Source organism: Sceloporus occidentalis, unplaced genomic scaffold, assembly GCF_023333645.1.
Source record: "Sceloporus occidentalis isolate IW3139 unplaced genomic scaffold, rSceOcc1.0.p SCAF_4, whole genome shotgun sequence".
Taxonomy (NCBI): domain Eukaryota; kingdom Metazoa; phylum Chordata; class Lepidosauria; order Squamata; family Phrynosomatidae; genus Sceloporus; species Sceloporus occidentalis.
Window position 1 is genome coordinate 143,231,017 of NW_028316984.1, and position 25,848 is coordinate 143,256,864.

At 39.9% G+C, this 25,848-nt stretch overlaps 1 protein-coding gene and 1 non-coding gene across 2 annotated transcripts in view; one reads left to right on the forward strand and one right to left on the reverse strand.

Annotated features, from left to right (window-relative positions):
* The window catches only part of STARD9 (StAR related lipid transfer domain containing 9), a 138,754-nt gene that overhangs the window by 97,496 nt on the left and 15,410 nt on the right, over nucleotides 1-25,848 (reverse strand). The window contains exon 3 of the mRNA XM_089521870.1: nucleotides 16,242-16,358. Within this exon, the coding sequence (XP_089377996.1) occupies nucleotides 16,242-16,358 (117 nt within the window). The remainder of the gene's footprint in view (nucleotides 1-16,241; nucleotides 16,359-25,848) is intronic.
* LOC149314760 (U6 spliceosomal RNA) lies at nucleotides 9,689-9,793 on the forward strand. The gene has a single exon (XR_016281207.1). It is a non-coding gene; the product is annotated as a U6 spliceosomal RNA (small nuclear RNA).

Genomic DNA, 25,848 nt, shown 5'->3' on the forward strand with positions numbered 1-25,848 from the left:
TGGTGACGTTTGCAGGGCATCGGGGAAAGTGTCCTCCCTTTTTAAAGAGCCAGGCACAGGGGTTTCAGCGGCTGAAGCAGGGAGAGAGATGCCTCTCTCTCTCTCTCTTTTTTTTTATAAACCTGTGGGCTTTTGGGTCAGATCTGCCCCTGTCCCAGGCAAAGGATGGATTGCCATGCATTTTTTTTATGCTTTTAAAAGCAACATTAGCTTTCCCTTTGCTTCCCTTGCTGTATCTGCTCAAGAAGACAAACCATGCACATATTTGCTCCAAAAAAATTGTTAAAAATGTAACATTGATTGTTTGCAACATTTGTAGCTTCCCCCTCTGCAGAAGGCAAGGAGATCCAAGGATATAAAGTGCAAGCCCAGCTCCATCTGCCTCTGGAATACAAACATAATGTATTCAATGCGGATATTTGCTCAAAAAAAATTGTTTGAATTTGAAAAGGGGGGGGGGGGTTTGCCTGACATGAGCTCCGTTCGTGACCTGAATTTTTTCCTCCTGCAAGGGAAGGAATGCCCAGCGACAGAGGGCTTTGGGCAGGGGATGCAGGGAAAAGAGGCTCCTAAAGAATGCCTTCCCTTGCTCTCTTCTTCCCAGGACTCTTTCCTCCTCCCCTTCCCCTCCGATGAGGGGAGGAAATGCCTTGCCCTTTGCCCACCCTCTGACCTAAATCCCTCCCTCAATTTGCCTCGATCGTGATCGAGGCCAAGTTCTCATTCCCAGGACCCGGGGTTTTCCAAAAGAAACGGTATTTGCGCCGATTTCAAAAACACCGCGCTAGGGGCCATTTAACACGGAACAGGTGTGCAAGCCCCGGATTCGCTTGTGTGAGATTCGGGGTGAGTATGAACTTCACGTGATTGAATCGGTTTCAGAACCGATTTTTTTTGTAATGTGAATGGGCCCTACAGAGAAGTTGTCAGGGGAGTATATTTTGTTACTCTCCCTTCAAAAAGGCTCTTTTTGTAATTTTAAAGTTGCATTCCTCCAACATGACATTCCCCCCCCCCCCCCCAATTTGGACTACAAAACAGAACTAGCAAGAGTCCAGCACATTTGGGAACTGTCTCTTTGGGGAAAGCTGTCCTAAGATCATTCCTTGACTAACCATGGAGTGCCGTTTGCCAATCCCACCAAGGCAGTGTAAGAGAGGCAACATGTTCTTGGCCTCCAGAAGCTTTCCCCTTCCTATGAGCCTGTTAAGTGTTTAAAGGCTCTAAGGATGGGTGAGAAAAGTTCAACCTGGATAGCTGGCAGGAGGGACCAGAGAAGCCAAAGCAGAGGCTTCGGGGTGTTGGTGACCAGGGTCATCCCCAGCTGGGGGCATATGGCTCTGCCCCACCCCCAGGTGGCAAGAGAATCACACAAAATTAAGGATTTTGATATGACCCATGGAAAAGTCAAGGGTAAAACGTAGGGTCTGTTTTCCTGCCCACCCACCCACCCTCAATTGTCTGCAGCTGGCCTGTTTATCTCCTAACAGAAGGTGGAGAGGAGGATGAGACAAGCGGGTGGTTGCAATCACATGTGGGCAGATGGGCAGCATGTATCCTTGCTCCCCATCCACAGTTCAGGAGCCAATCAGGTTGGGGAAGAGGCTTGATACCATATTGACTCAGCTTTAAGTTGACCCAGGTTTTTGGGATCAAATTTTTGGTATCAATATTTCAACTCATACACGAGTATATATTGTATTTATCTTGTATTCCACTATGATTTCATCTAATAATATAAAACAATGCCTTCTGATGTAATTTTTTTTACTTCTTCTTTTTAACTTGAATTGATAAACTACCCGTTACTGAAGTTATTTTATATACAATAGTTAAAGGTCGGTTGACTGCCATGATTGCTGTATGACTTTTCTGTTAAGCAACTCTACTACTATGAGCTTATGGTAATTATTTGTAGCTGTAACAATTTAAAATATTTCACTGATAACTGAAATATACCTGTTATGCAACTGTACATCCACTGTAAGTGCAGTTTCTTGTATTTAAACTATACTAGTGTTATTGCTTGTTTCAGATTTAAATAAAAAAGAAAGTAGAAGTCATTTTGCACACTTCAGATATAATAGATTATTCCTTAATTTCCTCAAAATTCGTCATTGTAACCTTCTAAAACTATACAGTGATTTCTTTTAGATTTGTAAGGTAAGTGTGAAAAACAGGTCTTAAATTTAATTAGCTATCATCAGCAATTTGAATAAGCAACTGCAAATTCTGCAGACATTGAACAAACATGCAGTTTAGAAACTCTGTAAGCTATCCTTGTATTCCCATGTATGTCCCATTTTCATAGCCTTGGCATTTCTGTCTGTAGACTCAGAAGTTATGTCTGGATTTGGCTTTACATAGTACAATGTACTTATTGTTTTACATCCTACTGCATGTAATTTGCATAACTTTATTCACTGTTACAGTAGAGGGAATAATAACTTCTTATTAATACTTTTCTATTGTTGAATTTCACTGAGTTAGAGTATTTATGAAAATAAATGTCAAAAACTCTGTTAAAAACCATAAAAGATATGAAAAATCAACAGTTAATTTTTGTAGATAGGGAGATCTCTGTGTGATCAGGGGAAATAAATGTAACAATATTACAGTTTAACTTTACAATACTTTCAGTTTTGATGAAGTACATAGCAGAGCTACTGCTTTGGAAGTAGACTGGTGGAAGAGCTTAATATATGAAGAATCTGTGGATATTTTTGTCAAAAGATAAACCAGTGAGTGCATAACATTAAGGCTTGGATTCAGACATTGTCATATTGGAGCTAGTGGTAGTGCACTGGTTAAAGTGTCAGAGTGGGTCTCAGGAGATCGAGTTTCTAGTTCCTAATGAGCCATGAAACTCACTGCCTAATCCAAAGCTCATTCTTTCACAGACTAACCTATTACACAGATTTGTTGAGAGAAAAAAGGGGAAAGAAAGAGAGCTAAGCATGCTCATTAGCAGGATGGTAGGACATACATGTAAGTAACAACAAATAAATAATAGAGTAGTAAACCTACCAAAAGTAACGGAACTTATGTCAGTCATGACTAACCTTAAGTCCCGTTATACCAGCAGGACTGCAGTATGACTAAATGTAGATCCATTCTAATATCTTAATGTTTGAAAACATAGTTAGTGGCACTTACAAGACTTTTCTCCAGCCTTATGAATTTAACTGGAGAGCAGCAATGGTGAAGGAAGTACTTGTGGAATAAGTATGAATGCAATCAAATCTGAATGGTTTTTTTAATTGTCAGAAGAGGGAATGTTTTCTCTTATATTAACTGAAAGCACTTTAGTAATATTTTAAATGGGAAGAGGATTTCTACTCATCAGGCTTGGCCTAGAGACAGTGCAGTTATCCTGTGATAAACCATCAGTCATCAGATCAATCTTGGGGAAGGGACAACCCTTACAACTGTGCAACAGTTCCTCCCCTAGATCCAAGAATGGGTATGAGGTTGAAGATTGTTTGTCCAGTGTATTGTTTTTTAGGTGTGTATCTAAACACACAATGGGTTCTAGATAGACCAGAATACCTAACAGCAGATTTACAGTGAAATCCCATATATTCCTACTCAAAAATCTCACTACTTTCCCAGGAGCTTACTCCCATGTAATTGGTGACAGCCCAATCTTAACCACATTTCCCTAGAAATAAGTTCTTTTGACTAAAATGGGAGTTGCTCTTGTTGTGTTTGTGTTTGGGATTGCAATAAAAGTTTTAGCAGGCAAAGGATGACTGTTATCTAGAACATGCCGTCACACAACAATTTTTGGAAGAAGGTCTCTGTTGTACTGGACTGCAGCTATTATTTAATTATTCAAGGACAGCAGATACAAATCCAACCATCTCTGGTTGTTACAAATTTACACTATTTGTCAAAACAGCACCCTCACTGCTAGAAATATTATGAAACTGTAACATTAAATTCAAAATGTAACCAGTACTTTTTGCTTTTAACCATACATATTATTACTTACACAAATCAAGGTTTTCACAGAAGCCACAAATAAGCCCAATTTAATTTATGTCAACAAAACAGAAACCCAAGATGCCAATCTAATGATTTAGTTGAAAGTCTCATAGCCTACCATAAAAATTAAAAAAGCAAGAAAAATATTGCTGGTTAAGAATATTTAAGGCAGTGCTGGAGTACCATGCATGTTTACTCTGAAGCAAGTCTGTGGCCTAAATCTACTTGATAGACCCAAGTAAAGTAGACTAGTTCAATCAATGGGAACTTGGTAAATCAATAATTATATAAGTTCCATTGATCATCTGGTCTATTTTAGTTTGAACTAAACTGGATTTAGACCATTAAGTTAAATGAAACGTACTTTCGCGTTACTGTGTACAGAAATGTAAGCTAAAACAGATACTGTACAAAGTTGGTGATGTACCACCAGAGAGCAAACTGTTTCTGATTTACAATGACCCTAAGGTAAACCTCTCACAGGGTTTTCTTGGTAAGATTTGTTTGTGAGGATTGCCTTTGCCTCTTTCTGATGTTGAAAGAGTGTGACTTTACTAAGGTCAACCAGTGATTTCCCATTGCTGAGCGGGGATTCAAACCCCAGTCTCCAAAATCATAGTCCAATGTTCAAATCACTACACCACACTGGCACTTAACATTTAGCACTAGCACTTAACATGAGCACTTAGCAGTTATTTAGTGGCACCACCATATAACCCATATTCAAAGAAATAGCTGTGTTAGTCTGTTTTAGCATTAAAAGCTGCAAAACAATCCAGTAGTACCTTTGAGGCTAAGGGGTGAAGCAGACAGGCAGCAACTCACTCTTAGCCTCAGCAACAGGAATAATTTCTCTTCTACAGTCACTGTAAGGGTAGAATGGGATAATGTGTGTGAAAACTTTTGAACACTTCATTTACTTCTAAATCAGATATACTACCAGTTACGTCTCTATCAGATATATTACTAAGGCCGCACCTTTGTTGCTTCCAGCCCTCAGATTTCTAATTCCAAAGCCTGACCTGTGCCCTCTTCTCCAATGCCCTGTGGTCAGAACAAAACAAGTCTACACAGGAAAACTATTTAATCCTATTCCAACAACAAGTCTAATTGGTAAGTATCTGCCTCACCAGTGAATGACAGTTGCTCTCTTGACTGAATGTGCTTTAAAACTGAAGAAATAACACATTAAACAACTGTTAGTGACTTTTAAAAAGTTATGTTTAACATTTTGAATAGAAGGGATTTTTCTCACTAAGTACAGCAAATAACTTTTAATGCAGAATTCTTTCTGTACATCACTGATTCCAAGTTAAGAATTCTGGAGGGAGAAAAAATAACTAATGCCAACAGAGTGACCTTATTAGTGTAAAATCCAAACCATTTAAATGCCTGTTGGATACAGCAGCTGTGTTATTGGCAAAAGAAATGTAACATAACTAAAACATTCATGGACAGTTCCCTCCCCCTTCTGCACTCCATCAAATAGTGATTCAATTATTACACAAAACCCCTCTTTTTTATAGCATGCTTTTTATTTCTCTCAAGTCTCAAGAAACAAGGAGAATAGTTGAATGCTCACTACTCTGCAAGTATTTCATGAGAAAAATGCCACTTACACCCACAATCATCTCCTTAACCTCTTCCCAATAAATGCATTAAAAAGTGTTTTCATCTGTTTTTAAATATGCCAGTCTTTTCATTATGGATACAGCTTCCACCAAAGTGCCAAAAGCCAGTGAGAATCTGAGTTATACAAAGAACAAAAGGATGAACAGTCCCACCACTGTTATCTGGAAAAGAGAAAAGGTTGATCTTTTTATATCACATAACATCTTTCAGATTTTATAGAGATCAATAAATTCCAAGTGGTGCAGTGGTTTATATATTGGACTATAACTCCTGAGACCAGGGTTTTATTACTATCTTGGCCATGAAGGGTGACGTTGGGCAGGTCACATGTCTAAGCCTCAGGGGAAAGCAATGGCAAACTGCCTCTGACCAAATCTTGCCAGGAAAACTCCATGACATGTCCACCTTAGGGTTGCCATAAATCAGAAATGACTCAAAGGCATGCAGCACAACACACATGTATTATACATAGCTAAATCTGTCTTGTTACAGTATGCACCTAAATATATACATTTGTCAGCAGTGGTGCCCACTCATGACAGTCTCCACAGCTAAATCCCCAAAGAAAATCCAAAACCATAAAAATCTGCATGTTTTTTCATGTATAGTAAAAAAAGCCAAATATAATGGAAGAATATTCTCTTTACAGTATTACAAATATTCTAAATACTTGCCACAAAAAGTTTTGATGTGTTTAAATATAACATTTAAACCCAACATGCTAAAGATAGCATTATTTATAACTTTATCTCTGTAGAATTCTACTGCATGTTCTGTTTAAACATTATTCTGTTCTGCAGAATATTTTTCTGGAGTATTATGTAAAAAGATCTACTTTTTCTGGAAAAGTCTCATCACTGTTACTTTCCATAATATCCTAAAGTTTATGCTGTTTTGGTGTGTCCTCTGATGTCAGTAAACCCAAATGTTCATCTAGGTGAAACTCCTTATCATGGAAGACAGGAGCACAGATTGACACATATCAGTGCTTATCCCTCTTTAATATTCTCCTATCTTTTTAAACTTTATCCAAGTCTTGGATAACGTAGGTCCATTAAATCAAACTACTCCCCCATTCTAGCTTTTCCAAAACCATTTTGAACCACGTCAAGGCTTTTAAAGGGCTAAAACAAATACACTGATCTAGCTTTATTGTGAAGCGTCTGCCAAGCTCAAATGGAGGAATTTCAGATTGGTCTATGGTGATGCTATCTCACATGGTGAGTTATAGCACTGTATATTGGTAGTTTTGGTTAGGAATCTAAGGCCCAAGGCTGACACTAGAACCTCCTGGACATGGAGGACTATAAAAGCATTTCATGTTCCAATTATGTTTAATAACAAAGACTTACTGAGCTCTGTCATGTTTGCAAATCCTTTACTTGCCCTTCTGTACTTACATCTTTTATTCTTAGTTCAATTTCATTTTTAATTTTATTTTATTATTCAAAGTATTTATCTATTTCCTCTCAGGCAACCCAGGGCCCTTGAGCTGATGCACAACAGATCAAAATGTTTAAAACAATGAAGTAATAAAAACTATAAAGACAAATTAAACAACTAAGAACTTTGAAAATCCTTAAAAATAATTTTAGAACAGTTACAACAAGCAAAATGGTTTCAAACACCATAAGCCATGTGGAACAAGATTGTTTTTAGCTTCCCGTGGGAAACTCAAAACAGATGCAGCCAGTCTAACTTCCTTTGTCCCAAAGTCTGTGTGCCGCTACAGAGAAAGCCCTGTCATGTGTTTTTATTTTCATAGAATCAGAGTTGGAAGAGACTTCAAAGGCCATCAAGTCCAACTCCCTGCCATGCAGGAACACAGAATCAAAGCACCCCTGACAGATGGCCAGCCAGCCTCTGTTTAAAAACCTCCAAAGAAGGAGATGCCAACACACTAGCCCTTATCAGATGAGTCTGGAACTGGGGGTCTTCAGCACTGGGCGGTTCGAATTCACGTTATTTCGCACAATACCATCATACCAGCATTCGAATGGCCCAATCCGAACTCACGTGAATGCGCGAGATGCCGAACTGAATGCGTACTGGCTCCTCTTTTTGGAGCGTGTTGGCCAGTGCGCTGATAAGGGGATTGGCAATATCCTGGATTGGGGCTCTGTTCGATCTCAGTGCGAATGGCTCTGGTGTGACTACCCAATCCTGAATTCCATCGCAAGACCCCCAGATTCCAATTTTAACTTCCGGTGGGTCTTTCCTCTTGCCGGTTCCAGGGAAGCGGGGGGGGGGGGTGGTTCCAGCGGCCTCCTCCTCCTCCTCCCGGCTTGGGAGCCAGCATAAGCTGCATCCCAAGAAGGGAAGAGGCGCGGGGGGCCGCTGGAATCGTGGTTCCGGCAGCCTCCTCCTCCTCCTCCCGGCTTGGGAGCCAGCATAGGCTGCATCCCAAGAAGGGAAGAGGCGCGGGAGCCGCTGGAACGGCGGCGATCGCCGCGATTCTAGCGGCCCCGCGCCTGTTCCCTTCTTGGGATGCAGCTTATGCTGGCTCCCAAGCCGGGAGGAGGAGGAGGAAAAAAGCATCCCCATTTACTTAGATGGCCATCCAGCCTCTTTGACAGCCGCTGGAACTGGTCCTCCCCCCCCCCCCCTCAGAATACATATTCACACACTCACACACACACACGTACAACCGGGCATTGCTAATTTGTTGCAAGGGAAGGTCATGGTAACGTTAAAACCAAGCAGGAATGTAGAGAGGAAACAGAGAGGAATGTAGAGAGGGCACGTTGTATCGCGATTGTTAATGTGCATGAGCTGGCTCTCCAGCTGTTTACCGGGCTGTCATGACGTGACCTCCCCTTTCACCCCGGAAGCGTTTAAGGTCGCAACCCATGCAGGGCACCACTGAGCATGTGCGAGGGGGCCGATACGAATCGGCCAATCCTCATGTTGAGCACCGGTGTGACAAAACATTCTGCACTGAATGCACTTCGCGCGAATGCGTATTGGCCAATTTGAATCATGCCAATTCGGAGGGGCTCCCAGGTATGATGGTATTGTGCGAAATAACGTGAATTCGAACCGCCCAGTGCTGAAGACCCCCAGTTCCAGACTCATCTGATAAGGGCTACTGCCTTAATTACTTATTTCTCATTTTGGCACCTTGTTTATTCTGTTGATTTTTAGTCCTTACTTTGTCCCATGCCTCCTGCTTGCTAGCTTCTTATAAAAGTATTGACTCAGATCAATTGTTAAATGGTGGAACAACACTTATATAAATCCCTTCTATTCAATGAATATACTCTAATTGGAGGCTGCCAATGGGATTCACGCCATACTCTGGAAATGTTCCAATCCTAAATAAGCTTGTTTATAATTTCTAGCCTTTCTTATTTTTTTAAGGAAAAATAAGTGAATTCGTAGTGGATAAAGAATCCCTAAATTACAGTGGGATCTCATTATCCATGGAATTGCCATCTGTGGATTCAAGCATCCATGCATTGTAAAGCCCCTATTGTCCCCAATGGTAGTGTGTACGTGGCTTCACCGCCATTAGGGACAGCCTCTGTTGTCCCCAATGGTGGCACGTCCACACAGCTGTGCTGCCATTTCTGATAAATATATACCATATTTAATTTAAAAGGGGGGGGCTCAACACCATTTTATATCTTGGTCTCTATAGCTTTATCCTACTGTCCAAACAGTTGATCTATATGAACCAATTTATTTTTTTATCGTCTTTCCATTCTGGCTGTCTTTCCTTTAGTTTCTCTTTTTTTAACGCCCCCCCCCCCAAAAAAACAACAACTCACCACTCTTGGTTCTATATGCAATTGTATTTCATCACAGAAAGTACATATTTTTGTTTTCAAAGCAGAGAGCAAAACCAGTTTATTCAAAAATATCTTTATCAATGTTTATACAAATCTGTTTTTTGATCTCCTGTCCTCTGACTCACTATATGTCTGGCTTCAGCATTATGCACTTTTGTCCCTAGAGTGCAAAAAGTTCTAAAAAAAACACCTCATGATGGAAAAACATCACGCAACAATATGATCTGTTAAACAGATGGCTTAATGTAAGGATATTTGCACAGCAAAAAGGGAGAGAAGTGCTCGCTTCGGCAGCACATATACTAAAATTGGAACGATACAGAGAAGATTAGCATGACCCCTGCGCAAAAAAAAAAAAAAAAAAGGGAGAGAAGAAAAAATAAAAATAAAATAAAATTATTTTTCTTATTTAGAAATACAGATTACCTAAACATTTAACATTTTTAATTAATTGTTAATTAGTGACCTTCATTGATTTCACAACACACATAGCATTTCCCCGGCCCCAACTCCCAGTCCCTGATACAGAGTACACAGATTATTAACAGATACCAAATGCTGTTAGCTGCATAAAATAACAACACTGATGGCATTAAAGAACCAGATTAACTACAGAGGCATAAATAATAACACTTCCACCAGATTCCAGTTTGGTCTATAAATGCACAAAGACAAAAAGTTGACACATAAAGGTAACCTCAGACTGATTGTGTACAAGATGAACTCAATACACACAGAATGCATACTTTGAAATAATAATGCTTAGAAGTGCTATAAGAATACATTTCATAAATATAGGTTGTAAATTGATGACAACAAGAAATATGAAGAGCCCCTTAATTAGAAAAGCCTAATGGTAGAATTTTGCATTTGTCTGTATTGAATTTCATTTTATTAGTTTGCCAATTTTTCTACTTCTGAATTCTGTTCCTATATTTCAATGTCTCAGCCACCCCTCCCAGTTTTGTATCACTTGCAAACTTGGTGACCCCATCATCTAAGTCACTGATAAAAATGTTGAAGAATAATGGTGCTAAGACAGAACCCTGAGGCATCATTTTGGATGAATGGGGAAAGTGGGAGGAGAAGCAAGAAACTAGGACATTTTAAAAGCAGTTGAAAAAGTGGGACAACAAAGGAGTAATCAATATTGCTCCTGCCAAATCAAGACCATTGCAGGATAGGCTACTATGAAGGTGTTATATAAGGATTTGTTAATCTTATCAAGTGGTGCTGAACAATCCACCTAAGAGAGAACATCTACGATTCTGGCAGATCCAAACTTGTGTCTTATAACATTGCAAAGGCTCAGATGGATTTCTGTATTCCCAGCAAGAGAAACAATATGTTATGTTGGATTGCTTTTACAAAACACAACATACTATTATGTACTTCCAATGTCAAGGTTTTCACCAGTATTTCCCCGTTCTCAGTCAGGGATTATTGAAGAATTATAAGGAGATTTTACCAACAGAAGCACTGAACGAATACTGTAATAGTTCATACAATATAATCTGTAGAAATGACAAAAGTGTGTGGCATTTTACTCAGAAAATGTGGTGCTTTTGATAAGTTTTATATGGATAGAGTTCTCAAAGGTCTTTTAAAAAACCCACAAAGAAAGCAAGTAACCATGAGCTTTAAGTCACAAGTAGACAAAGACAAAAAAAAAAAAGAAAAGGAAAAAATGGACAGAATCATTTTTAATAATAACTTTCACATGTTATGCACTTTCCATTGCTCAGTTTTATAGAAAAGAAATAATTTCTCTTATATTAAGCAAGCAGGGCTTTAAAAAACCTGTCATGAATGCAGGTGCCAGACCTGGCATATGGTATTCAGATTACTCCATGGATATTTAAACTATTTTGTATCACCTTTCCAGACAAACTCTCCCTAAGGCAAATAGCTTTTCTTATTTCTTCAGTGTCAACACTGATCCTTTTTATGGGGATATTTTTACATTAGATATTATGTAAACATTGTTTTCCCCAAACATGGCCTTCAAGCGCTCTACTTATATCTCTTCAAAAGGTGTTGATTCTTCTGGAAAAAAATTCATTCTTTATTCTGTGGTTAATCAGCCCAAGCATTTCTTGTGGCTTTAGCTGAAGCTGATGTTTTACTTTATTGAGGGTAAACTTTAAATGAGAGCTAGCATGGTATAGTGGTTTGAGTGTTGCACTACAATTCTGGAGACCAGGGTTTGAATCCCTGCTCGGCCATAGTAATCCACCTTGAGTAAGTCACACTCTCTCAGCCTCAGAGAGGAAGGCAAGGGCAAATTCATGACAAGTTCACCTTAGGGTTGCTATTAGTCAGAAATTACTTGTGCTGCATCACACTGCAGAGATAATCCAGTTTGACACCAATTTAATGTTCATGGCTCAATGCTATGAGATTCTGGGAACTGTAGTTTGTTATAATAAATAAATAATATAATAAAATAAAATGTTGTTTGTATCCTGCTTCTCTATCAAATATAATCAAGGCAGCTTACATATTAAAACTCCATACAAAATCTCAATATCCCCTTCCCTCCCTCCCCTAAAACAGCATTAAACAATGAAATATTAAAATAATCTAAAAATAGAATAATCCAATTTAAATAGACAATGAAGGATTAGGCACAGGGCAGTCAATGGGGTAAACATATTGGGTGTAAGGCTGGGATTGCTATTTGGGGAAGGCCTGCTGGAAGAGATCCATCTCGATAGCCTTTTTAAAGTTGTCCAAGATAGCAATAAGATGGATCTCCCCCGGCAGGCCATTCCAAAGTCTGGGAGCGGCAGAAGAAAAGGTCCTCTAGGAGGTTGAAGTTAATCCGGTCTTTATAGGTTGCAATAATTTCCCCCCAGAGGACCTAAGTGCATGGGGTGTATTGTACGGAAGGAGGTGATCCCATAAATAGTTTGGACCCAAGCCATGTAGAGCTTTAAAGGTCATAACCAACACCTTGTACTGCCCCCAGAAACCAATACGCAGCCAGTGGAATGATTTTAAGACCGGTGTGATGTGGTTACGTCTAGATTTTCCCATGACTAACCTGGCTGCCATATTCTGCACTAACTAAAGTTTCTGGACTATGCAGAAGGGTAGCCCCATGTAAAGTGTATTGCAGAAGTTGAGTCGTGAGGTTACCAAAGTGTGTACCACAGTTGCCAGGTTCCCCCAGATCCAGAAAAGGATGCAGCTGGTGTATCTGTCAAAGCTGCTAACAAGCACTCCTCACTGTCAGATTTACCTGATTTGTCATCTGGAGCGACAAGTCAAGGAGCACCCCCAAACTGCAAACACAGTCTTAGAGAAGATTGTGATCCTATCTAGGACTGCAGGTTGTATCACAATAACTGGTTTAGAGGTCCCTACTGTGAGTACTTCCATTTTGTCTGGATTCAGCTTTAGTCTGTTTTTCCTCATCCAGTCCCTTACAGCTTCAAGACATTCATTGAGAAGAGAGACACCATCTGAAGTCGAAGCTGAAGACTGAGACATGGAGAAATATATCTGGGTGTCTGATAACACCCCACCCCAAGGTACTAGAGCTTTATGACAGAGAAGGGTAAATGCCCCACAAAATTATAGTTTCCAGAATTCCACAGTATTGAGCCATGGCCATTAAAGTGATGCCAAACTGGATTATTTCTGCAGTGTGGATACAACCTCAAAGGCATACAACAACAACACTTTAAAAAGTGTTAAGGTAAGTCAAGAGATACATGCTTCAATTTAAACATTATTTTGATTTCAGTGCCAAGGGATCTTGTAGCACCTTTGAGATTAACTGTGTGAAAGAAGTTGTAGCATAAGCTTTCGAAGACTTGGTCTATTTCCTAAGATGCATAGAGTGATTTTAATGTTCACTTTAGTTGTAAACAAAACTAAAATTTTGAAATGGGTCATAAAATGCCAGCCCATTTTTTCCCATTACAGGCTGGGTCTTCTTTATCCAAAATGCTTGGGATCAGAAGTATTTCGGATTTTGGACTTTTTCAGATTTTGGAATATCTGCATGCACGCAATGAAGCTATCTTAAAGGTGGCACGCACGTCTAAACATGAAATGTGTTTGTTTCATATAACACCTTATACAGTACACACGGACTGAAGGTAATTTTGTACATAATATTTTTAATTTTGTCCATGAAACAAAGTTTGTGTACACTGAACCATCAGAAAGCAAAGGTGTCATTATCTCGGTCACTCATGTGGATGGTTTTGGAATTCCGGATAAGGGAGACTCAACCTGTACTGACTTCTATTATCAAATAGTAATAATTGTTGATATGAAGTTTTCTCATGAAGTTCTAAACAAAGGGCACTTATAATGTTATAGTACTGATATACCAAGCCTTACTTGTAAAAACAAACGTTTTAATGTTAAAATAATATTTATAAAAACAGAATTTTAATTTCCTTTCTATACAGCACTAGCTATTACATGACATATCACAAACATGGAGTAAAATAATCTCTAGTTTCAACAGAGTACTGAAAAGTTGTATAGTAAGCACTGCCAAATTGTTTTAACAATGGCCCCATACAGACAGGCCAAAATAAAGCAACATTGGGTCACTTCAGAGGTATGCTGTTTAAATGATGCATGCATCCTGAGAGGCTGGAAACCACACCAAAGCCACGCTTCATTCCTAAGGGTCCTATGGGCCCAATATTAAATTAGCAAGACTGATTAAAAGATTTTTCCTCCCTCAGGGGCTCTGGACCCTCTTCTCCAGTCCACAGTGTGAGAGGAAATAATATGAGAGCAAGAATACTATTTTAAAGTGTGTTTGTCTCAAAACTGACGCTGTTGTGACTTGGGCTTGAATTAAACCGAGGAGTGCTATAGACAGAAGGCATTAAATTAGAATTTTCATGTATAAATAAGTTCTGGAGCTGAAGACCAATTACCCAACAGTTTTTGATCATATAAGGCTACCCAAACTTCCAAATGGTCTTTACTAACATCATTATTCACTAAAGAAAGAAAATTAAATACTTCTGGTGCATTATAAGAGAAGGAACAGTTAGCCTTACTTGAAATTGCCTCCAGAAATGTACCTCTAACAAAGAGTATTCCAGAGACAGATACTTTAAATCTCTGCTTGCTTCTCTGGGCTCTGGTTACAACCACAGTGACATATTACACACACTCCAAAAAGACACCAAACACACTCCTCTTTTCTCAGGACCAAGAAAAAAAAAGTCCTTTAAGTTCTCATAGCACTGTTCTTGCTCTTCCTTTTGCCATCAATTTTGAACAGAGGCTGGTGAGGGTGGTGGAAAAGACTAAGAGGTTCATCCACAAGGCCCTCTTTTAGGTCAAATTACAAGATCCTAATTGCTGTTAAAGTGTTATTGTCACTGCTACCATTAAAGAAATCAGAACACCAGGCAGCATCCCCAAAACTCTCTTTCTTTCTTGCCCGAATCCCAAGCAACTGTTCCTGAGCAAACAACTTCCTTCCCTTCCTGTATAATCCATACCTCCATTCCAGGTATTTGAATGCTTAATTACAGCAGAGAGCCATGTGATACATTTCCTTCAATCCTAATTCTTCTTCATCTGGGCCCTTCCTATATGATTGAATCTAGAACTGAGAGGCACCCCACCCTCTTACCAATTCTAGCAACATAAAATATAAAACAACTAAATTATAGGTATAACTTGTGAAATTCAGCCATGATGGATGTAGAGGACCTATAGAATCATAGAGTTTGAAGAGACCGCAAGGGCCATCCAGTCCAACCCCCTGCCATGCAGGAAATCTCAATCAAAGCATCCCCGACAGATGTCCATCCAGCCTCTGCTTAAAAACTTCTAAGGAAGGAGACTCCATTACACTCCGAGGAAGTTTGTTCCACTGTCAAACAGCCCTTACTGTCAGGAAGTTCCTCCTAATGTTCAGGTGAAATCTCTTTTCCTGGAGCTTGCATCCATTGCTCCAGGTCCTAGTCTCTGGAGCAGCAGAAAACAAGCTTGCTCACTCCTCAATAAGACATCCCTTCAAGTATTTAAACAGGGCTATCATATCATCTCTTAACCTTCTCTTCTCCAGGCCAAACATCCCCAGCTCCCTAAGGCATTCCTCATAGGGCATGGTTTCCAGACCCTTCACCATTTTAGTCGCCCACCTTTGGACACGCTCCAGTTTTTCAACATCCTTTTTAAATTGTGGTGCCCAGAACTGGACACAATACTCCAGGTGGGGCCTGACCAAAGCAGAATAGAGTGGAACTATTACTTCCCTTGATCTAGACACTATACTTCTATTGAGGCAGCCTAAAATCACATTGGCCTTGTTAGCTGCCGCATTGCACTGTTGACTCATGTTCAATTTGTGGTCTACTTGGATTCCCAGATCCCTTTCACGTAGTTTAATAATTAATCATCACAACCAGGGAAACAAACAGCAATTTGTTTCATTAATTGGCTAACAGGGCTACGAAATGAGGAAGAAATTTTCATGCCAGTCTAAAAATATAATCAGCACTGGACTCGTGAGAAGAATGGGACTAGAAAAGCAGTTCATTTTAACATTAGCAACAAACTGAACAAATTGTAGAAAAATCCATCTTACACTGCTCTTAATTACTTGGGAGTTTGGCCACCTTAGAAATATCTGGGGTGACTTATAAACTGACATTATCGTTTTGAAGTAGTAAGAGACTTCAAACAAACTGAACACCAACCTGAATTAAAAACTACTCTTTCTACTGTGTTACTTACTGTATAAATTAACCTATTTCTTCTTTCCAAGTTAAAAGAGAGAGAGAGAGAGAGCGAGAGAGAGAGCAAGCAGCTTATAGAAAAGAAGCCACTGCCACTTACCACTTCCTGGGAGGCATATTTGGGATCTTCAGGGTCAACTGACCAATAGCAGTAATCAAAGCCAAATGCCACAATTCTCTCCTTTGTATCCCAAAGACTCTCATGCCTGTTGTCCACCTGAGTTGACAGCCAACAGAAAAGTGCAACAAACATTAGTTGTATCAATAAGGAGTATTCCATAATAAGATATTTATAAAAATATATGTTATAGCATCAAATTATGGAGCCATTTTAAAAGAAATAAAATACATGAAATATCACTCAAACAAGTATGTTCAGAATTTTACGGTGAGCCTCCCTCAAATCAAATCAAATCAAATCCCCAAAGCATGTCATTAAAAGAACTGTTCAGCATAAATCAAACTGTATAAAATGATATTATTGAATAGTTAAGGACTGGTTCACATTTACCCTTTTCACTCCAATTGTGGCCCACACATATCCTGTATTTCTGTCCAATGTAGATGAAAAATACTGATATACTTTGTTCAGGCTTCCAAAGAAACCTGAATACTTCAGTATGCTCTCTTAGAGATGAAGCAAAAGGCAAATAGATCTTAAACAGCTAATTTTGAAAGATGTCTCCTGCTTGTTCTTCTTTAAAAGTAAACAATATTCACTCTGAAGTAGGCTGTACTGAACTCCAAGTTAGTGCATCAAGGTCAAGGACAAGGTAAAGGGTACATTAATGACCAAAAGCAAATCAATTGCTCATTCTCACTTCTTTACATTGTCTCTGTCAAAGAGTTTGAAAATCTAAAAAATTACACTTGGACACAATTAGTCCATTATGCTGTGACCCCAATTAATGATTGTTTCAAACTCAAAGGCAAGACCTCCAATGTTTATTTCTTAAGTCAAGATACTTATGTACTGCTCAATATAGTCTGCAGGCAATTTAACCATAACATACATTCAGCTCTTTATATCCATGAAGATTCAATTCCAAGCCTCCCACAGATGCAAATTCCATGGGACTTCAAGTGCTGCTGACCTCAATGGGGATGTGATGTGTGTGCGACTGTGTTGACATGGCTGCATGCATGCACCACCACTGGGAAAAGCAGAGCAGGGCTATCAATCCTTGGATGGCAAGCCCACAGCAGAGTTGACTGCATTACAAAATTACCCTTGATATACATATACAATAAAATATTTTTAAAAATAAATAAAAAAGAGCACAATCAAAATCATTTTTAAGCCAGGAAAAATTTGTGTATGCAATTAAGCTTTCAGGAGGCATACATTCTACACTTGGGGCTGCCACACCACTCAGCTGGCCATGTTTTATCTGGATTCTAGGTATGCCACCTAATGCCTGTTTGTGCCACCATTTGGTACTGAGTCCAAGCTTTCATTTTTTTGAAAAAGTAAGACTCTAGTCCTCATAGGATCCAATATATGGGGGAAATGTGTAGATATTCTTCTTATCAATTGCTCCATAAGAAGCAAGTCTGCCCTGCCTTTCAGAAACAAGGGAGCGAAGTGTGTGTGGTGCAGGCAGCAAGGGAGAGGCATACTGCATAGATGTAAGATGAGACAAGGAACAGAGTAGAGGAAAGGGAGAGCAAACAGTACAAGTGGCAAAGCACATCAAGCAAGGGAGGATTTTGTAAGGGCAGGTAAAGGAGCAAATAAGAAAGATGGTAGTGAACAATACAAGTGGTGCAGTTCTTGAAAGGGGGGTGCATTGTAAGGGCACGGGTGACACAGTCCATTGGAACAGGAAGCTTCATGGGTAACTAGCAGTCCAGAGGACAAGAAGCTGAGGGATCAGTCAGTATCTGCGGAGACCAAGCTAGGCAGGGGTTTAGTTCCACATGTCCAGTAAACAAGACAGAGTCTCCGAGTTGGCTTGAATGCCTTTTCAGAGAGCTGGGCCTTGCTTCCAGTGGCTGACTAGTGTTTGCTGTTGGCCTTATCTAGGCATGCTGATTGTTCACTGAGAATTGCTGAAGTTCTACCTAAACTACAGGTGTGCCAAACCCCTCCCAAACACTGTCATACTACTGCTATTGCAGAGGGAGGCACAAGAAGATGAGGTACAGGAGAAAGGAGGGAGAGCAAACAGTATGAGCAGTGGAGTGCATGAAGCAAGGGAGGGGTGCATTGTGAGGGCATGAGAAAAGGAGCAAAGGTAGAAAGGAAGTGGGAGTGAGATGTGCAAGAGAAGGAGTTAAAGAAGCAATGGAGGGTGCATTGCAAAGGTGCAAGGTGAGGGAAAGAAAGAAGGAAAGGGAGAACAATTTGTATGAGCAGTGGAGATCAAGAAGCAAAGGAAGGATGCACTGTACGGGTATGAAGTGAGAGAGTAAGAGGGAAGGGAGAGTGAGGGAAGGAGTGGAAAGGAAGGTGAGAAATATTGTGGCAATTTCAAGAAGCAAGAAAGGGAGGCATGAAGACCAACAAGGTGCAACAAAAGGATATGTGGTCACAAGCTGAGGAAAGTAATGAGAGATGCAGCAGCAGAATGCAAAGAATAGGAGAGTGGAAAACAGCAGAGGGATGAAGTAAGTCCAGGGAAGAGGAAGAATGGGGATGGAGCAGTTTAGGAGCATGGTGAAGGAGGCAAAGTAGCAGCACCAGCAACCGTCTGTTATCCAGGAATAGAACAACACAATTAATTGTTCCATCACTCTGTTTCTTAATGTAGCCACCTTATGATGCTACTCTGAGGAAGGATGAACTTGGAAAATGCATGAGGAGAGGGTAGATACAAGCTTATTAAACTAGATCCCTGGTGTGAATCTTCAGATTTTTAGAAATGAATCCAAACAGTGATAAAGGAAAGGTAATGTATTTTTCAATTAACTAACTCCACATTTATTTCTCCTGGAAGTATGATACAGGTATCTGAACTGTTTATTCTTACGCATGCCTACTAAGTTTTACACACACACACACACACACACACACACACACAATTTATCTCTGCCCTGTAAAATCTATGAGGGAAACAGAACAGCCACTATAAGGAGGGTGCAGAAAGGATTTATATTGAGGAGCTGTAGAAGGATGGTGTTGTGGGAGAACACATTTGGCACAATGGACTGGCACTTGCTTTTAAATGTTTTTTTTTCTTACACAAAGGAAAGGCTTTTAAAGTTTTCAGAGGGGCAGCTAACAAGTTTTAATTGTATAAGCTTTTGCAGGCTGTAGCCCACTTCATTAAATCCATAGGATGTTATCTCAGTTGGCAGACAGTTACAGATATGGTTGGAGTGGGAAGATGCAATTAATATTGTCTCAGTTGGCAGCTAGTTATAGACATGGTTGGGATGCACGGATGCAATTAATAAGGGGAGATGGAAATGTAAAAAGTAAAAACATTGATGGCTACTCTTAATGGCACTAACTAGGTGGCAGCATAAAAATGCTAGCACAGAAGCTGCTTAACACATATATTGTGATAAAAATGTAAATGCATGAAAAAAGTTACAGCACATTGTTTTGTAGTTATAAAAAGTATTTACTCACACCATGTTTTTTGTTCATTTATTTATTTATTTATTTATTATGGCATTTATACCCCGCCCTTCAGCCCTAATGGCTATCAGAGTGGCTTAGAATTATTATTTTAATCAGATGGTTCCCTGCCCTCAGGCTTACAATCTAAAAGACATGACACAAAAGGAGAAGGGAATGGTGGTGGGAAAAGGGACGAGGTCCAGCGGTTCTTCTCTCCCTCTGAGGCCTGGTCCAAGGCAGATGGACTAGAGGGAGGGCTCTTCTTCTTCAGGCTAGCCCTGATTGAGCTGGGCCAGCCTATTCACTCCCTCCCAGGCTGAAGGATGACAGTTATGGAGGGAGGAGCCTCTATCTTCAGGCTAGCCTGAATTACTATTGTTTGTCCTCACATTTCTTTGCACTTTGCCCTGTGAATCAGACATCTCCTAAGATATTTTCATATTTTGTCATCAGTGAAAACCTGATTGCAAAAAATTAGTGAACTGTTGAGAATACCACTAGAGGAGCCTGTGACAAAATGTTAATTTAATGCACCTTTTGCATCCATGGGGGTTTGATTCTGGGAAAAAGCATAACTGCTCAAGCCCCACTGTGGTGATTCACATATGGTGGTAAAGCACACAGAGACTTTACATCATTCTCCTCTCCCTATGAATCTACGCAACAACCCTGTAAAGGAGATTTGCTGTGAGGTAGTGGTGACAGAAAACCCTAAGAAATTCATGTGGTTGCCATAAGTCAACTTTACCTACATTAGTTTCAACATCCACACCAGGTGCAAGAGCAACCGCACATAAACATAGAACACATTACAATGGTATAACGTGATTCATGGTTACAGTAATACAGTGGACCCTTGTTATACGCTGGAGTTTGCTTCCAAGATCCCCCGTGGATAACAAAATCCAAACTGTGGATGCTTGAATCCATATATCAAAAATCTGTGTATAAGAAGGGCCGACTGTACACGGAAATTACAACACTACACTTTGCTGATGAGAACACCAAACAAAAAGAATTTGGATATTCAGGAAAGATGGAAGAACAGAAGAAGCCTACATGGTCTATAAGAAGAACCTATATGTGAAACAGACAAAAAATATGCCTTGAGGAACTCCATCTCAGCTGTGTATCACCTCTTTTCACTCTGCAAAACGGAAAGCTTATTATCTCAAAAAGATAAAAGTGTTGAATGAAAGTGGAAGAACTATTATCCCAAATGCTTTCTTCACATGTAAAAAAAATATTTCAGAAAGAGGTCTGCTCTTCATGTATTTTGATTTGAAAACTGTCCTTTTTCTTCTTACTAGCCCATTTGCAAGTTTCATATGATACAAGCTGTGATTACTCAGGCGGAAGAAGAGAACAGGAATTGTAGTGTAAACAACTCCTTTTAAGAGCCTGGAAGGGTCACTGCTCTCAAATATCATCACAATCAACAGCTAAACATATTTTCTAAAATTGGTACTAACTACACTGCTTTAACAGCATTGTTAAAACTACTGACAACTACTATTGAACATTCACAATATATAAAAAAGACACTTGTTGTGTGTCTTCAACTTTTTTTTTCCAAAGGTGGTTTGCCATGGGCTTCCCAGAGTGTAACTTGCCCAAGGTCACCAAGTGGGTTTACATGGCTGAGCAGGAATTCAATCTCTGGTGTCCAGCGTCCTAGTCCAACAGCAGAACCTCTGCACCATACCAGCTCTCCAGGGTTATACATTCCACCTGTGAACAACACATGGAAACAGGGGATACCCTAAAATTAAAAAGACAACCACAGAGGCAGTAAACCTGAAGAGGAGGAAAGCTGAGAGCCATTGCCTTCAAAGAAAATACTTTATTTGCATGGAGGTAAATCAGTAAGAATAAATTAGCAATGTTAAACTAACATGAATGGGTGTATGTTTTGCCTGCTTATAGTGTATAAACTGGTCTTTTGAACAGTTATTTCAGAAGGATTACTTTTATATCCAGGTTTATCCTGCACAGTCATTCAGAAGCAAACTCATCTAGCCCACTGTATAATGACAGATTACATTTGATTAAGAACTCTGATTTACTAGCAAGATAGGATGAACAGTGTTGGTATAGTCATATCAAGAAGACAGGATGAAAAAAGAATGCCTGTCAGAACAAACCATCTTGCTAATTACCTCCTGAAACCACATAAAATGAACTGTTTATTGTTTACTACAAATTCTGATGCCTGCCAACATGTTAGCTCTCCATTATTAATTATTAAGCTAAGTTAACCCCTCCAAAAGGTTTATTTGTTACAGCAAAAGTAAAAGCTCCCCCCCAACTTCACACTCTACAGCTGGAGGAGCAAACCACTGTAATCATCGTTTTTGGGCATACCAGTCCTCCTTTTCCCAGAAGCCCCCATGCTTTGCAGCCTAGGGAAAAACAACAGAAGATCCAGACAATAGAAAATGGCCTCCTGGGTGGTGGGGCTGAGATTCCACAGGCGAGGTGGAGACATCACTCTTGCCTGCCTCCAGAGTATAAACAAGAAGTTCCTGATGCAACCCCCCAACATTCTGTCAGCTTCAGAGCAGCTGCCCACTTATGCTGTCTTCAGTTAGATCAATTGTATTGCCTAAGCAAGTGATTCCCAAACTTTGGTCCTCCAGATGTTTTGGACTTCAGTTCCCAGAATTCCTGACTGTGGGCCAACCTAGCTGGGGTTTCTGGGAGTTGATGTCAAAAACACCTGGATGACCAAAGTTTGGGAATCACTGGCCTAAGCATTAGGCTTTATTGATATGCATTACATGTTTTGATTTTGAATTATCACACCTTTGGCATTTGGGACATGGGGAACAAATCCAGTTTAGTGGAGATGGGGATTGCATACCTATCATACCCAGTTTAGGCACTCAGGGTTGTATCCAGCTCTAGATCTGCCTTATTTCCAAGGGATGGAAGAACCTTTCAGTGGCTTCTGTCCAGATGGAATCCCACATCTCTTATACCACTCTTATACCAGATCTATGAAGCAGGTGGTCTGAGTAATGCAGTCTTCATCGTTTGTTAGGTTGCTTGAACTAACAATTATTGGATCAGTTATTAGGCCCCAAACTGGACCAAGCTGTGAACAATAAAGTTGTGGCCTTTTTGCAATTCTAACAAAACGTCTGTGTTGATCTAGCCAATTAGAGCCCAACACTTTTACCACTGGGCATGTAAACGAAAGGAAAGAAGGAAAAAGTCTTTAAGGGTTTATCATACAAAGGAGATTGGGAGTTTATCCTGTGAATATCCCAGAAAAATCATGTAATTATGCAAAACAATTTCACACGCCATCACACAAAACCCACCATTAAAGTGGTCACAAAGAAGCATTAATGCACATCTTTTTACTTTCTGGATTTCAGCGACAATGCATTTCCAGTATCACTTTATTTGTGCAATTGCGTGTGATATCATCCATGCAATTACTCACCATTTTTGCTTTATTTGTGGGATGCTTTAAATGTGCTTTAATCTCTCTTTAATGCCAAAATTAGCCCCAGTGTGATAAACTAGTAAGACTAACCAATTTATTTCAGCATAGTCATTCCCAGACTACAGCTGACTTCCACAAAAAATTATTTCAAAATAAGCATGGTTAGTCTTAATGGTGGCACAAGACTTACTCTTTATACTGAAACAGAGTAACACACAACTGTCTACTGAAAACAAAAACAAATTATTTGGCATCTTAAAGACTAATCATATTAAGCACAATCTCATATATATCTTAGCCATAACTGTTGTGTGAACCCTAGGAGAAAATATCACAAGGTTTTCTTGGCAAGATTTATTCAGAGGTAGTTTGCTATTGTCTTATTCTGAGGCTGAGAGACTGTGGACTTGTCCAATGTCGTCCACCCAGTGAGTATCCATGGCTGACCAGGGATTTGAACTGTTGATTCCAAAGTCCTAGTCCAGCATTCAAAGCACTACACCACACTGGTTCTTCCAGTGTACTGCAGTGGGGCTTATACCACAGTAAATGTCTATATGGCCATACCCTTATTGTGGTATAACATTTATGGATTACATCTTATTTCAAATGATAGAGCAAGCCAACCAACAAATTAACAGATTATTTGCAGAATAGAACAACATACATTTATGTGGAGAAAAAATTGGAAAGAGTGAAGTCATGAGACTCAAAAGATACTGTCTTTGATATTTCTGTGGTAAAATGGAATATATTCAAGATAATCACCATGATAATTGACAAAAAAAATTAGAATCATCCAAACCACTGTATCCCATATCACCATGTACAGATGTGAGGACTGGACAGTGAAAAAATGGATAAGAAGAAAATAAAGTCTCTTGAGATGTGGTGCTGGAGAAGAGTTCCAAAGATACTGTGGACAGCCAAAAAGACAAACAAATGGCTCCTTGAACAGATGAAGCCTGAAATTTCCCTGGAAGCCAAGATGACCAAAACGAAGCTGTTGTACTTTGGTCACAGCATGAGAAGGCAGGACTCATAAGAGAAGATAATAATGCTATGAAAGGTGGAGGGAAGTAGAAAGAGAAGAAAACCACACATTAGATAGATAAACTCAATCAGGGAGTTCATGGGCCTGAATTTGCAGGACCTAAGCAGAGCAGTGGAGGACAAAGGGTCTTGGGGATGTCTCATCCACAGGGTTGCCATGAGTCGGGGTCAACATGAGGACAGTTAACAACAACATAATATGGGGGCATGAATCATGACAGTGCTTAATAATATTACACACTGGCTGGAAAGAGTGAAGGGTAATACATTTTGATCTGTATGTCAAACACTAGAACTGGTAGTGATCAATTCACCTGAAAGAGGAAGAGAAAGAATCAAGATACACTACAGAAAGTATTTCTTCAGACACTGCACAGCTGGAATTCACAGCCACAGTATGCAATTATTGTCGGCACCTCAATGGTTTTAAAGGGGAATTAGAAAATTAATGGAGGATAAGGGTGTATCTTTTTTTTTAGTTTATTAGATATTAAAAAACAAAGACAATACAGATACATACCAAACACACTAACATCCATTCAACATCTTACAATCAAATTGGGAAGATATCTAATACATTGAGATTTGTAAGGAATCGTTCTTCTTCCAGTCAGTGATACAGCTTTCAATAATTTCTCTCACCTTACACCTTATCTCATCTTTAAATCAGCTACCTGCTCCTTTTACCTTTCCTATCTCATCCCACAACCTAACCTCATTTCTCACACTGCATCTTCATCATTCTTACCTACTCTAACCTTCTACACTTACTTAACCTTCAGAGGATAAGGGTGTATCTTGATGGCTATATCCAACATCCAGGATGCCTCTGATTACTGCTGGGGGGAAACAGCTGGCAAAGGAAACTTCCCTCCTGTCATGCTTCTACTTTTTCTAAAGATGTGTAGTTGGTCAGCATAGTAGTTGGACTACAGTCCTAGAGAATGAGGTTCAAACTGCTGCTCAGCCATGGAAACCCACTGGGTGATCTTGGGCATGTTGCACTCTCTCAGACACAGAGGAAAGCAAAGGCAAAACCCCTCTGAGGGGTTGTTCTCACTGGCTTATACTCCGGGTTACAAATCGAATTCAAGGTATAGCGTTCCTATTTGAACCCGAATTAACTCTAGAACAGTTCTAGAGTAACCCGCAATCGTTTCCACTAAGATCCGAATCAGAAATCAGTTTTTTTTAAAAATCCGCGGTAGGGACTTATAAAGTGGGTTAAAAAAATAGAAGGGTCGAACGTACTATTTTCCCTTGATTCGGAATAGGAATCGGAGTATTTAAATAGGAACAATCAGCCTCTGAAATCGGGTTAGCTGGATGGGAGGAGCGGAGCGCGATGGGCTGGCTCGGGGGAGTCGCCCTTTCTTGTCCTCATCCGTCGTGGCCGTCGCCATCTTTGCTTCCTTCACCACTTTGTCTGCGGCGGTCTTTCAATAAGAGATAAGGATTTTTTTTAATGGTTTACAGGCACTTAATCTCTTCAGCACTTTAAGCGCCTGAAGTCCCGGCCGCTCAAGCGCCTGTATCTGTCAAAGGACTCTTAAAGGCTTCCCCCGGTGTGAGGAGAGCCATTGAACACCATTTGTAATGGAGGAGAGGGTGGATGCACAGCAATCTGGGGGG